Source organism: Semicossyphus pulcher, unplaced genomic scaffold (assembly GCF_022749685.1).
Source record: "Semicossyphus pulcher isolate SPU_LCO1_2020_fin unplaced genomic scaffold, fSemPul1.0.p SCAF_11, whole genome shotgun sequence".
Taxonomy (NCBI): Eukaryota; Metazoa; Chordata; class Actinopteri; order Labriformes; family Labridae; genus Semicossyphus; species Semicossyphus pulcher.
Window position 1 is genome coordinate 10,805,002 of NW_027211615.1, and position 12,674 is coordinate 10,817,675.

Consider the following 12,674-nt stretch of genomic DNA (forward strand, 5'->3'; position numbering starts at 1 on the left):
TTACTCGCAACACTTGGACAGAGCGGAAAAGCAGCTGCTTAGCTCCGCCTACCCTCTCTGGCAGACCAACCACTGCTGGGTGATGGAAAAGTGTCACACCCAGTCCATGGATTTACCTCATTCGGCGATAGTGACGTAACAGACATTTATTTATATGAAAGTCTTCAAGATTATATCTTTAAAAAACATATAGACAGTCCCAGCCAGATAGTTCCCTCGAGTGTTGGTGGAGACCAAAACAGAGATGAAAGGACTTACCTTCAGGGAGGCCTACAATACTCCAAGTTAATGTTCACGTTGCTCATTCTGCTGGATGTGGCCACTCTTTGTTCACAAAATTTGCTCCACTTTATAGGCGATATATCAGTGTTGTGTTCACACCATGTTTTTGCTGTCCCCAAGTGGCCAAAAAGTTATTTGCTGGATTTAGTTTCTACCACTCTCAGGGTGTGAGAAAGTGACAGGAAAGATACCAGCACTTTGTTCTTGAAGTGACACATTCTTCAGCATGAAAACAATGACTGACTGCTGTTTTACTTGTGTATCTCTGTGTGCAGTCGTCCCAGCGGCAGCATGTCGTGGCTGCTGAGCCCGGTGAGGACGCTGTGTATCCTGGCCTGGAGGAACTACAGACTGCACTGTGTGCTGCTGCTGGCTGCTGTGCTGGGCATGCTCTTCCTCGCCCTGCTCTTCTTCTCTCTGCCTTCAGAGCTCAGCCACAAGCTCTTCAACACTGCAGGGTAGAACCACTGTATGTCTCTGTGCTATTGTGTATTTATTCTGTGTCCCACAGCAGCTGGTGTGTGTCTTACTTTCGATTCATTGTACAAATTTCTGTCTTATGGGGCTGTAAAAATAAAAACGGCAACAACATGATGTGACAGAAATCTTTATTTTTTCAGTGTGTTTTAGTCCTTCTAGTAGTGTCCCACTTCTGCTGATTCAAAGTTGAGTTTACATTAGGGCGTCTCCAAATCTGTGTTGACCTGTCAGAGAATTAAAGAAGTCAGTCATCATTTATTATAAGGTTTTATAGGTGCATGGATTTCTGTTAATGGGCATGGGTTTTACAGATGCATACAATAAGGAAAAATGTACTTCACAGCCCAACACTCCCAGTCTTCATATGGCTTATTTTGCACCCTGAGATATTCAATTTCAAAGAGAGCGGAAAATCCACATTAAAGAAGCTGGAACAAGGAAAATATGTCATTTTTAAATAAAAAAATCGGAATTATTTGTTAATGTTGTTATTTTCTATCTCTGGATCATGTGTTAAAACAATATAGACTAAGAGAACATTTTATAATTAAAAAATACTACATAAGGGCCCGATCAGACAGAACGCGCTTTGCAGGCTGTAAAACACAAGGCGCTCCGCACTGCCTTTTTTGTGGAAGTAAACACCCGATCAGACAGAGCGCGTTTTAGCAGCTGGGGGCGGCTTTTTTTCTTACTGTTGTTAAGGCAACCACCGAATCATTAGCCGTCATTAACCTGACCGTTACATTGTAAACTGACAGAAGGCTCCTCTCCTTTCATCCGATTGGACAATGAGAAAAAACGCCCATGACGTCGGGCGCTTTTCTGCTTTGAGTTGAAGTTTTTTCAACTCGAGGCGCTTGGAGCATTTCCTCAAAAACGCGAGGCGCACAGAGCGGAAAAAAGCGCGGCGCTCTGCAAAGCAAAAGCAGCGCGCAAAAAGCCTCTCATTGAAAACAATGACAAAAACGCCGTCCCCAGCTGCTAAAACGTGTCCTGTCTGATCGGGCCCTAACACTGTTATTTCATGCACATTTCTTTAAAGCACCAGACTGTATTTACATTTTTTACACTATACTCTTACTATAAGTTCCCCAGCCCTTACCTTTTTGAATATCTGGAGAACAGTGTGACAAATGAACTAAAAAAGAAACTTAAACAAACACACACACTCTTACTTTAGACTGAAGAGACTGCTGCAGCAGCATCCGCAGCTCTGCGTTCTGCTGCTCCAGACTCTGAGTCTCAGGGATGAGGTCAGAAATCTCCGTCAGGACCGCACTGCAAATACAAGAGACAGAAGATCGTCATTAGTGTACAGAGGGATGTTTGCTCTGTGAGTATGTGTTTGTGTTTGTTACTCACTGGTACTGCTTTAGTTTGTTCTCCGCAGCCTCCCAGAGTTTCACTTTGTCCTCAGAGATGACGTTGCCCATACTCTCCCAGTAGGCTTCATCCTCTGAAGTATCCCGAGCTGTAACATGATGAAAACTGAGATGCTGGCTGGCTGAGCTCTCCCTTAGAAGAGAAGCAGGACCATGTTAGCACCACATATAATAATTGTACCACGTACCTGTAAATGTGGTCTTACCTGGACCTCACGTGCTGCTCGAGGAAGCTTTTTAGAGCAGGTACTATGTAGTTCGGATCAATGAGGTCAGAGGTCAGATGACTGGTCGAGCTAGTCACTTCCTCTGCCTTGTCGCTGGATTCACCCGACTCAACACAAACATCCTGCAGGCAGACAAACACTGATAAAAGATGTTGAAGAAGTCATTGCCCACTGCACTCGTTATCTGTGTCCCTCCTCACCTCAGTCTGCTCTCTCTGCTGGTTGTTGTACTTTAATAAGAAATGAGGCAACCTGGGAACATCTTTCTCCTCTATGCCAAAAGCCTGGAGGAGAAAACGTGTGTGGTTGTTCAGTGTTTGCTCGATACAGTCCAACAACACGCTGAAAGATTATAACACATAAACTCACAGACAGGATGTAGCCCAGCTTTACAACAGTCTGTTCCTCCTTCTCCAGGGGAGCCAGCAGGTTCAGGAGTTTATCCTCCAGGAGGAAGCCCTGCGAAGGGAGAGAGGGACACTTTGGGTTGTGACATATTTCCACATCTGAATACTACTCAAAAACTTCACAAAGTTATATCAGCATTTAAGTCAAGGAAAGCTTGCAACAATCGCCAAGTGCCCATACATATTAAAACAATTCTGCTATAATATCTCCTGGTTAGAACGGCAATTAAAGATCCTTTTGTGAAGCTTTTCAGCGTAAGTGATCCACAACTGTCACACTAAGCAAGGTTGTATCTCAAAATGTATTTGAAGATTACAGACGGTTTTAAAAGTCTGTGTTAGTTAAATCAAGCAGATTGCTACAAACATTTTGGTAATTTTGGTTCAAAATGTTCTCTTTGTGCTACTTAGCCTCCTCTACAGCTCAACAAGAAAACACAGATTAGTTTGTTAAGAGTGATTTCACCTCTGCAACACACCAGGAAGGGAACAGGAGGTATCATTACCGGGAAAAAATGCCTGTTTGAACAATTATATGGGTCCCTATATGGAATGCAAAGACAGGCTTAAGAAATTGTGAACCTTTCCTTTAATAGTTCAACATTTTAGAAAATGCACATATAAGCTGTCTTGCTGAGAGTTAGCTGGGAAGATTGATACCATACTCATGTATGTGCACTACATATGAAGCTGGAGCCAGGACACAGTTAGGTTAGCTTAGCTTAGCATAAATACCTGAGAAAGGAGGAAACAGTTAGCCTGGCGGTGTATAGAGACAAAATCAAACAACCAACATCTCTCAAGCTCACTAATTAACACATCTTGTTTGTTTAAAGGGGGAGGGGTATTATGCTTATTTCAAACTTCATATTTTTGCGATACCTGTGGAGTAGCTTAGCCTTACACATATCAAACAACAACAACACAACAACAACAACATATGTTCGGGGAGTTATGTGCTGGACTATCTTGGCCGGGAGCAGTGATTCATCACTGTTTCTTGTCTTCTTCTATACAAACCTCTGTCTAACAAAGTCTTACTGTAAGGAAGGTTAAGCTCACCGCCTCATCACACAGCAGCTCCATCACTTTCTTCACTGTCTCCATTGACAACTGCCCCTCCTCCGCCTGTGCGCCGCTCTCACTCTGCACCGATGTCCTGTACACTTCCATGCCCGTGCTCTCAGTCTCTAGCGTAGACCCCACTGAGGCGTCCTTCATCCTCTGACTACCCTGTAAAGTCTGTGTGGTGTCAAAAGACTGTGAGACGACCTGGTGGGCAGGGCTCCGGGACGGTTTCTGAGTCTGGTTGGGACCGGCTCGCTCCATGAACGCCATGTGAGGTCGCTCCCAGGCTAAACCAAGGTGCTGCTTGCAGATTAGCGAGTCTATGGCTAAAACCCTCTCCACTAGCTGCTTCACCTCTGCTTCAATCATCAGCCACATCTTCTCATATTTTCTGACATCAGCGACTGTAAAGTGCCTGCAGAAGAAGAAACCATTCAGGTATAAGAAGTAAGTGAGTATGTAGCATGTGAGGGTTAATTTAAAGTGATTGTGACTCACTCCATTTTCTTCTGTACGCGTTCATATTGCTGGATGTTGCGTTTGTATTGCTCGGACAAAAGCCGGTTCCTCTCTGTGAACTGTTTGTCTTGGCTGGTTAGCTTCGCTGTGAGGTTTTTAAGCTCTGTTGTCAGACTGAAACACAAAACCAAACAAACACAGTGTTAATTAAGTATAATAGTATGTGTGTGTGTGTGTGTGTGTGTGTTTGTGTGAGGAAAACAGTTCTACCTGGCTACCCTGTTCCTCATCTGGGTCAGGTTGAAGCTGTGTAAAAATACATCACCCCTCTGCTTTGTCTGTTTCAGCTGTGTGATCCTGCTGGTGGCGTCTAACTGTTGACACTTTCTCTCAGCGACCTGCAGAGGCAAGAAGACGACTTCTCAAAACTTTAACAGTGAAACATATTTAACGTTTTATTCTTGGAGTCACAATCTGAACAACTGTCTTCTATAATGCTGGAGTCTGGGTTCATCAGGAGAGCCTTTTTATCCACTTCACATTCACAGAGCACAAAAGCTTTAAAGCTTGGGATGCACACTGATTTTTGTGCTAACCTGAAACTTTGCATTTTGTTCGAGCTGGAAGGTGTTGAACTCATCAGAAGTCTTCAACATCAGATTGTTAATTTCCGCTTCATACTCCTCCACCTCCTTCTGCCTCTGCGTCAGCCTCTCCAGCTAGAAACAAAGGGTGGAGTAGATATCCTTAGATACAGAGTTGATATATGTCAGATATTATTTAAGATCAAACAGGACTGAGGGTTGTGTGTGACTGTTTCAGTAATTCTGACCTCTTTGTCCCAGAGCTCCTTCAGGTATCGTTCCCATGCGGTCTGGTCCTTTGTGAGAAAGACTTCACTTTCCTGCTGATAAGCTCTCTACCAACAACACAAGAGAAACCACGAGTAAACATGACAACAGAGGACTAAACAAGACTGTTTACATATCCAGCTGAGCTTAGGAACAGCAGTGCTTTCAGCTAACTGTAGCATGCTAACGTGCTCACAATGTCAACGCGAACAGCTTGATGTTTAGCTGCTACGACATTTATCATGTTTGCTTTCTTGGTTCTGCATGTTAGCATGAGGACAACAGGACAATTTGATCAGTTGATAGTGCTACGTGAAAAGGAAGGGGCTCAAGTTATTACAGTTAAACTTGAGGGGGGCATGATTGTTTGCATCAGAAGAAAGGGAACCTCAGGGGGACCACCAAAGTTGTTTTATGGTAACTCATCCAATAGCTGTTGAGATGTTTCAGTCTGGAACAAAGCTAACTGACCACCTGAAAGACTGGTGTTCACATCCACATAGCCGTGCTGCTAGCTAGAAGGTTTTGACAATCATGTCATTATCATTATCATCTGATTTATAATTTTTTTTTAAAGCTGCATCTCTACCAAGATCTGGTTTTACCTCAATCTGAGCCACCTCCTCCCTGTAGGCCTTCTCCAGGGTCTTGATCTGGTCCTCCATCCTCTCCATCATCAGGTCCAGCTCCTCTGCGTGCTTCCTCAGATCCTTAACAAAGCGATCATCTCCGATTTTCAGCTCCTGTTCAGATAACATGTGATCAAAAAATGTGGCCCAGAAGACAATGGCAAACATCGCAAGTGTTTCATATATTTACAGAAAGGATCAGATGATGGATTTACCTGTTGCAGCTCATTGATGAGTTTCCTCTTGTCTTCTATGAGAGCAGAACATAACTGCTGCTGCTTGTTCAGGGCCTCCTGCAGCTCCTGAGGGATCACCTTCTGACTGGCTGTCGACCATCCTCTGGTGATCTCTTCAAATTTTTCCTGGCTGGACTTTGCATCATTCTCCAGCAGCTGCAATCTGAACCAAGAAGGACAAAATGCAGTGGTATGTCATCTATGTGGAATCGGTGCTGGTTAAGGATGAAGGTTAGGTATTGGTAAAGGAGGTAAAAAGTTACCTGAGTCTGCGAGCGTTCTCTAAATCTGTCCTTCTCATTGACTCTTTGGCATCAGCTGCAGTTTGGATGTTTGTCACTAACGTCGGCAAATCTCTCTGCAGGCTGATTATCCTCTGAGGAATGATCACCTAATATAAGAGGAGAGCTTCTATTCATGTTGTTGCACTACTGATTATGTTTCATCTTTGCAAGGAAATTCAGTAAAATAGTAGCTCACTTTAATAACAATAATATATTAAAAGCTATTTTCTTTACTGATGCATGTCTTATAAATCCTTTTGAGACTATCTTTGGTGACCATCAATGGAAATGTACATGTATTATGCAATATTGGACTCATTATTTTCATGTGATTGTTTAGAAGATATGTTTTGATTGATTGTTAATGATAATATAGGTATTTATTGTGTTGATTATCTTTACATAAAGGACCACATACAGGGAGCCTTTATTGACTTACAGCTGTGTGTGAATTCATATTGTCCTTTCTGTAATATAAACTAAATAAAAATAAATACATAAATAAATAAATAAATAAATAAATAACAGTTCTTCCCTTGGTTAGCTAGTACATTGATCAATGAACAATACAAACAAACCTTTTCAGATTCCTCCACCGCCTTCTCCTTGCTCATGAACGCCTCACTGACCTCCACACCGGGGTCTCCCTGGTGAGGATGAGCCTCCTGTGTGGAGGTCCTGTAAGTGCACAGTATATTTAGCTAAAAACTAAAAGTAAGCACAATAAAAATAGATTGTTGTTGATGTTGTTATATCAATTATAACGTTAGATTAAAACATATATCAGATTCACTCCTTTTACAACTTCTCAGCTAGTTTATTACAGCATTGACGGTTTCGTTTAGAAAAAGTTAAGCTAGCTAACAAGTTACCCGTTCTTATCCTCTTTATTTGCCGGTTCAGACGCCTCCTCTGGATCTTTATCAACTTCCTCCATATCAAGAATAAGTTGTGTAAAAATTATAAACCGAAATTGCAAAATGTGTTAGTGAGAAAGATGCCAAACATTAGCAGGTCTGTGTCGCAGCGGTCTGTTTGATATACGTTTCTATGGCGACAATGCCACCAGTGACGAATGTTGCTTTCAAGTGCCCCTCGTAAGCTCGAAAACCTTAAGATCGGATCACATAAAGTGTTTTTATGTAGATGTTACATAAAGACATATATGTTACTTAATTTGGCTTTTCATCTAGATTTTACAGGTAAAATATTCTTATAAATTTCAGTCAAAATAAATAGCTAAAAAGTATCACATAATGCACACAATACAGAATATGGACACAACAGGACCTTTGCGTCAGATTTTGATTTGCTTTCAACATTGTATGGGGGGGGGGTATCAAAGTGCAGCAGCAGCAATACAGAAAGAGAAAACCACTTACAGTCTGGGATCACAGACTAGGTATTAAAAATGGCCTGGTGCTGCCATCTAGTGGCAGCATCACATCTTCATACTTCTGACTTAATATTAATTCAATACCTCACAGCGAGTCTGTCTTCTTTCTCCAAAAAAAATCCCCTTTTAATGAAAACATTTGCATTCATTTCTTGACAATTGCTTAATAGGAAAGGTTTTTGTTGGGGTACATGTTTCAAGACAACCTGAACATAAATACAGATAGTCAGGAGGTTGGACAAAATAATGTAAACGTCAAATGAAAAGTGACTTTCACACTAAAGTAATTTTAATCCTTACAAAGCTACATTACTGTAGTTTGTAAATTCTTTATTGAGAATAAATCCTTGAGATGTACCATCTCATTTTAAAAGGGGCCCTAACATAGTGTTTGATATTAATTTGTAAGCTAGGTAACAGCAGTTGGCAGCTGCAAATGAGGTCTGAAAGGCTATTTGGAAGAAACCTTAGGTAAGGGGCTTTTGTTGTGGTTGTTGTTTTTACCTAAATGAACCTTAAAAAGAACTTTCTGTCTTTAAAAATCATCATAACTTATCCTAAACATGTAAAAACACTGACAATACAACAGCTATAAGTCCAAACAAAAAGAGAAATAATAAATAGAAATTCACTTATATAAGTATACATTTGCATGCATTATCAAAGAGGAAGTATGGCTACATTTAAGAGAGCCTTAATGTTCTCTAAACAAGGTGGCATGTTTCTGTACCTTTAATGTTATTTTCAGAAGCTGACTTTAGGTGGCACTACTGTGTTGTGATCAAAATCCTGCTCAGCTTCCACAAACTAATCTCTTTGAAATGTTGGAGGCATGTTTGGAACACATGCAGATTTATGAGCCGTGCTTCTTTGTCTCTAATCTTTGCTTCCTAAAACAGAAATCCTGTGACACACTTAAATACAGACTTTCCAATTGACACACACTCCTCACAAATGTCTTTTCAAGCTGATGGCAAGATGGCACTCTGTAGTTGTCCAAAACAAATGCACACACATGGGTCAGATGTTTCTGCCCTTAGAAGGGCCCCCCCACCTGTGACCCTTCCTGCTCGTTGGCAGCACTCGCCCTCACCCTCGCCCCCCCCTGGTGGCACCTCGCCGCTCTTTTGGCCTTAAGTGCCCTCGGTTGCTGCTGATCCACAATGGATGTAAGTCAGCCAGCAAAGGTTTCTGACATCTGATCCAGCATCTGTGATGTCACCAACAGCTGACTTGTCATAAGACCTTTTGTGAAAGGGGGAGGAAGTAAAGCGATGAATAAGGAGGAGGCCTTATTTTCAACAGACCCTTAGCTGGAACGCTGAGTGCTTTTGCATCAAGCTGCTGAGATTACATACTGAATGACTGCCATTAGAGAGTGATTCTATAATCTATCATAATACCATAAGCCAGGGATTGACAGACTTTGACCCCTCTCGCAGGTGTATAATAAGCCCCATTCACTCTGCATATGCTCTGCGAGAGAGGGTGCATGTGTGTGTGTGTGTGTGTGTGCAGGGGCATATGTTTACTCCTGCTCAACAAAGCATCATATTCATCGCTCAGGGGTTGAGAGGTGCATAATCTGAGCCTAACTAACTGACAGATTAGAGTGTTGTTGGTGGTGGGGGGGTTGCATAACAACCTAAGTCCTGACTAACAGTTTCTTAATAACTAAGGAGACATTCAGGGGATGCACTGTACAAAAAGAGGAGGACGATTTCAGAGGACAGCAGAGAATCCAAAGGCATTTCGTCGAGAGGAGGTCGCGACCTTGCCAAAGAACAAAGCAGTCATTTAACAAGAATTAGATTTAATAAATGAAAAACCGAAGGCCAGGTTCAGAAACAACATGAAGAGCATCCCCCGTACTCATCAAATCTGAAACGCTCCGGCCTTGTCTCAAGGTAACTCATGCAAAGTATGTTTTTGTCATCTGCAGGAGCAACTATTGCAAACAGTTACCTCCAAACCTTTAAATATTATAAAGAGGGAGAGAGGGGCACGGACAAACACACACGCACAGAGACAAAGAGGCTATTACAGGGGGGAAATAATAACCTTTCATATGTTGGCTGCATTATTGTTGTAGATTATAAATTGATCTCAAGGTCCGCGCAGAGGAGGCCAGTCTCTTACAGTCTTTATTTTTCATCAGAGGAAAGGTCTGCGTCCACGTTTAGCCTCTCAAACATCAACAACAGTTCGGCTTCAGCCGTCCAGCATTCCTGCTCTCTGACCCGCTCAGCTTTAGAGAAGTCAAATAACCCTTCACACATTACCAAAGCGGAGAGCTCAGGAGGAAGAGGGGAACGGCTGCACGCTGGATTTAATCACAATGTTCATTTTCTAACTGTCCATGAATGTGCGACATATGACATATTTCATAATGTTGGTGAAAAGATTCTTCACATTAATGCAATAATTTAATCGGACAACTGCTACTTCTTTAGATGTTTCTAGATGTAAACTTGTTAACCCTCGTTTCTTTCAAGAAAAATATCATTTTAAAAAAAGCGGCATTTATTTAAGCTGTTTTTTTAATCTGCTTTTATAGAACATTTATCTTAGTTTAATTTTAAAGATTAAATTACAGTTCTTTCACTTTGGTTAGGTTAAGTCTCTGAGCTGTACTGATGTATTTATGCTAGTGAATTATTGCATTAAGGAATGTCTAATAACAATTAAGCTGTGCAAGATGCTACAATGCTACAATGTCTGAATTAAAGACTCATTTCAGACCATTTTGAATACAATAACATAATATTGTCAACTGGTAGAAACTGTCCATTCATATTAAGACAGGTCAGAAAATTTAAAGTTTAAATAGCCTGATATTAAGAGGTACGTCTCAACATGCTGCAAATAAGATTAAACAATAATTTGCAACATATAGAAACATATAAAACTGAGATAAAGTACAAATAAAACATTAAATTAGAGCATTTCAAATATTACAACAATATGTATAGAAAGCACCTGTACATTCATACTTAAATAGAGAGGAAAACATACCTATTAAAAAAGGTGTATATTTTTATATACGCACTATAAACTGGAAAACAGTAAATCAGTGCAGGAAGGCTAAATGGGGTTAAAGGCTAATGATATTGTGTTTTGTCACTTCAGTTTTTGGTGCAAAGTCTGCTCACAATAACGGAGATTTTCTTTGTTTTTAACACAAACCTCAGCACATTTTTCCCCGTTAATCCAGCAGAGAAGTGGAGCGGACAATGGAGCCCAGGACAGGAGTCGCTTTACAAAATCATTTTAATTTCTTCCACATAAAGTGACACACTCACAGCTGAGTTATGGCCCGAGTCATTTTACATTGTCAAAGCTCTTTGTGAGTGGATTAGGTGTACAGTAATTATACGTGGCATTAGGCCGTGATTACTGCTGGATTGCATTTTTCGCTGCACTGCAGTCAGGTCAATGAGACGGTAAATGAGGTGCACCCATTATTGTGTTGTACCATAAACTGTTGAAACAAACACACATAATGTAGCCCCCACAAAACAATAAGCTGTGTGGAGTTTAAAGTATGAAAAAAAATGGCGAGTTCAGTCGACCTCTATTTAAATCTCAAGGAATCAGTGGGGGCATGTCCTCATTTCACGTGATGTTGAGAGTACGACAAAACAGAATAAATACAAAGAATGGCAACAACACAATTAAAAACAGTTACATTCGCAGGCAGAGTAGTTTGTAATCAAATGTTCTCATGCCGTATAAAAGCCGCCTCTGTCTCTCAAGGTCAATTATAAGGACCAAAGAGGCAGAAACTATGATGCATCTTAATATCCTCTGGCCTTTGTGTCAGATAAGGGGCCAACAACCACATATCAAAATCTGGGCTGTCACACTTACACTCACCTGGCACTTTAAGGCCTCCCCCTGCTGAACTGGAGCATCTGTTGGGACCAAATGCGCAGGCTTTAATGTGGGAATTTGAAGCAACACATTGATTATAATGTTTAAATTTCCTTTAAAGGATTAAATACAACTGAAACAAATGTATCTCCATCACAGGATCCAATAGAAAATTACCTATAAGCTGATGTTTAAGAGTTAAAATGACCCGCAGCCATTCTATTATGTGGCACAGTGAGATATAAGGTTAATAATCAAGAGCTCACTTTATACTCAATTTTGTCCTCTCCGTCATTTTGTGATCAATACTTTTACTAAAGTAAAATAATGTATGCAAGACTTTTACTTGCCATTAAGTATTTTGACAAAGTGAGGTATTTACACTTTAACTGATATAAATTATCTGAATGCTTCTTCTACTCCTGACCTGTTTTTATACCTATTCTACCAAATTAACAGTGATTCGTTTCCCCAAAAATATTAGGGGGCTAACAAACAATATACACTTATAAGTGTATAAGAGGGAGTAACTGTATATGATTTTATCTGAATAGAATTTCAATACTAATCCAATTAATTTTGAGTATTTACCAATTTGTTTCCTAATGTAAGAAAGTACAGCCAGACTGATCAAATGCAAAGTTTCTCTCTGTCATGGTGCAAAATAAAGACTAAACTAAAATGGCATTTAATAACGTAAAACAACGTCCTCTGCATGCACACTTTACCGACAAAACAACCTGAGTAAATGTTAACAACATTAACATGTTCAAAACACATACAACAACTGAACAAACTAGAAATTCAGTCCAGCACAAAGCATGATGGGACGCGAGGCATGATGGGCCGTCTCTAGTATGTTGCATACTGTTTGATAATTGGTCTTTAACTCATTAGTGTGTGCAGGTGCATGAAACACAATGCACAATGAAGCACAAACGTTGACGTAAAGTGCAAAAAGAGCTCCAAATGCAATATAACAATTCTGCTTACATGTTAATGCATCTTTAATAATAATCCAATAAAAGAACACAAACTTTATTTATACACACTGAATGGAGACAACGTGTAACCAGTGGCCTGTGTGGCCTCTCAGA

General features: G+C 40.6%; 1 protein-coding gene across 1 annotated transcript; it reads right to left on the reverse strand.

The window, feature by feature from the left end:
* Positions 1–959: 959 nt before the first annotated feature.
* On the reverse strand, positions 960–7,245 carry drc1 (dynein regulatory complex subunit 1 homolog (Chlamydomonas)). The gene is made up of 16 exons (XM_069657573.1): positions 7,181–7,245; positions 6,887–6,986; positions 6,288–6,415; positions 6,004–6,187; positions 5,765–5,902; positions 5,141–5,227; positions 4,905–5,027; positions 4,579–4,706; positions 4,348–4,482; positions 3,844–4,264; positions 2,744–2,833; positions 2,575–2,658; positions 2,354–2,496; positions 2,128–2,253; positions 1,941–2,043; positions 960–986 (listed from the first exon to the last, which is right to left on the reverse strand). Exons 1-16 carry the CDS (start codon positions 7,243–7,245, stop codon positions 960–962), a joined length of 2,082 nt encoding a protein of 693 aa, XP_069513674.1.
* Between the last annotated feature and the right edge of the window lie 5,429 nt (positions 7,246–12,674).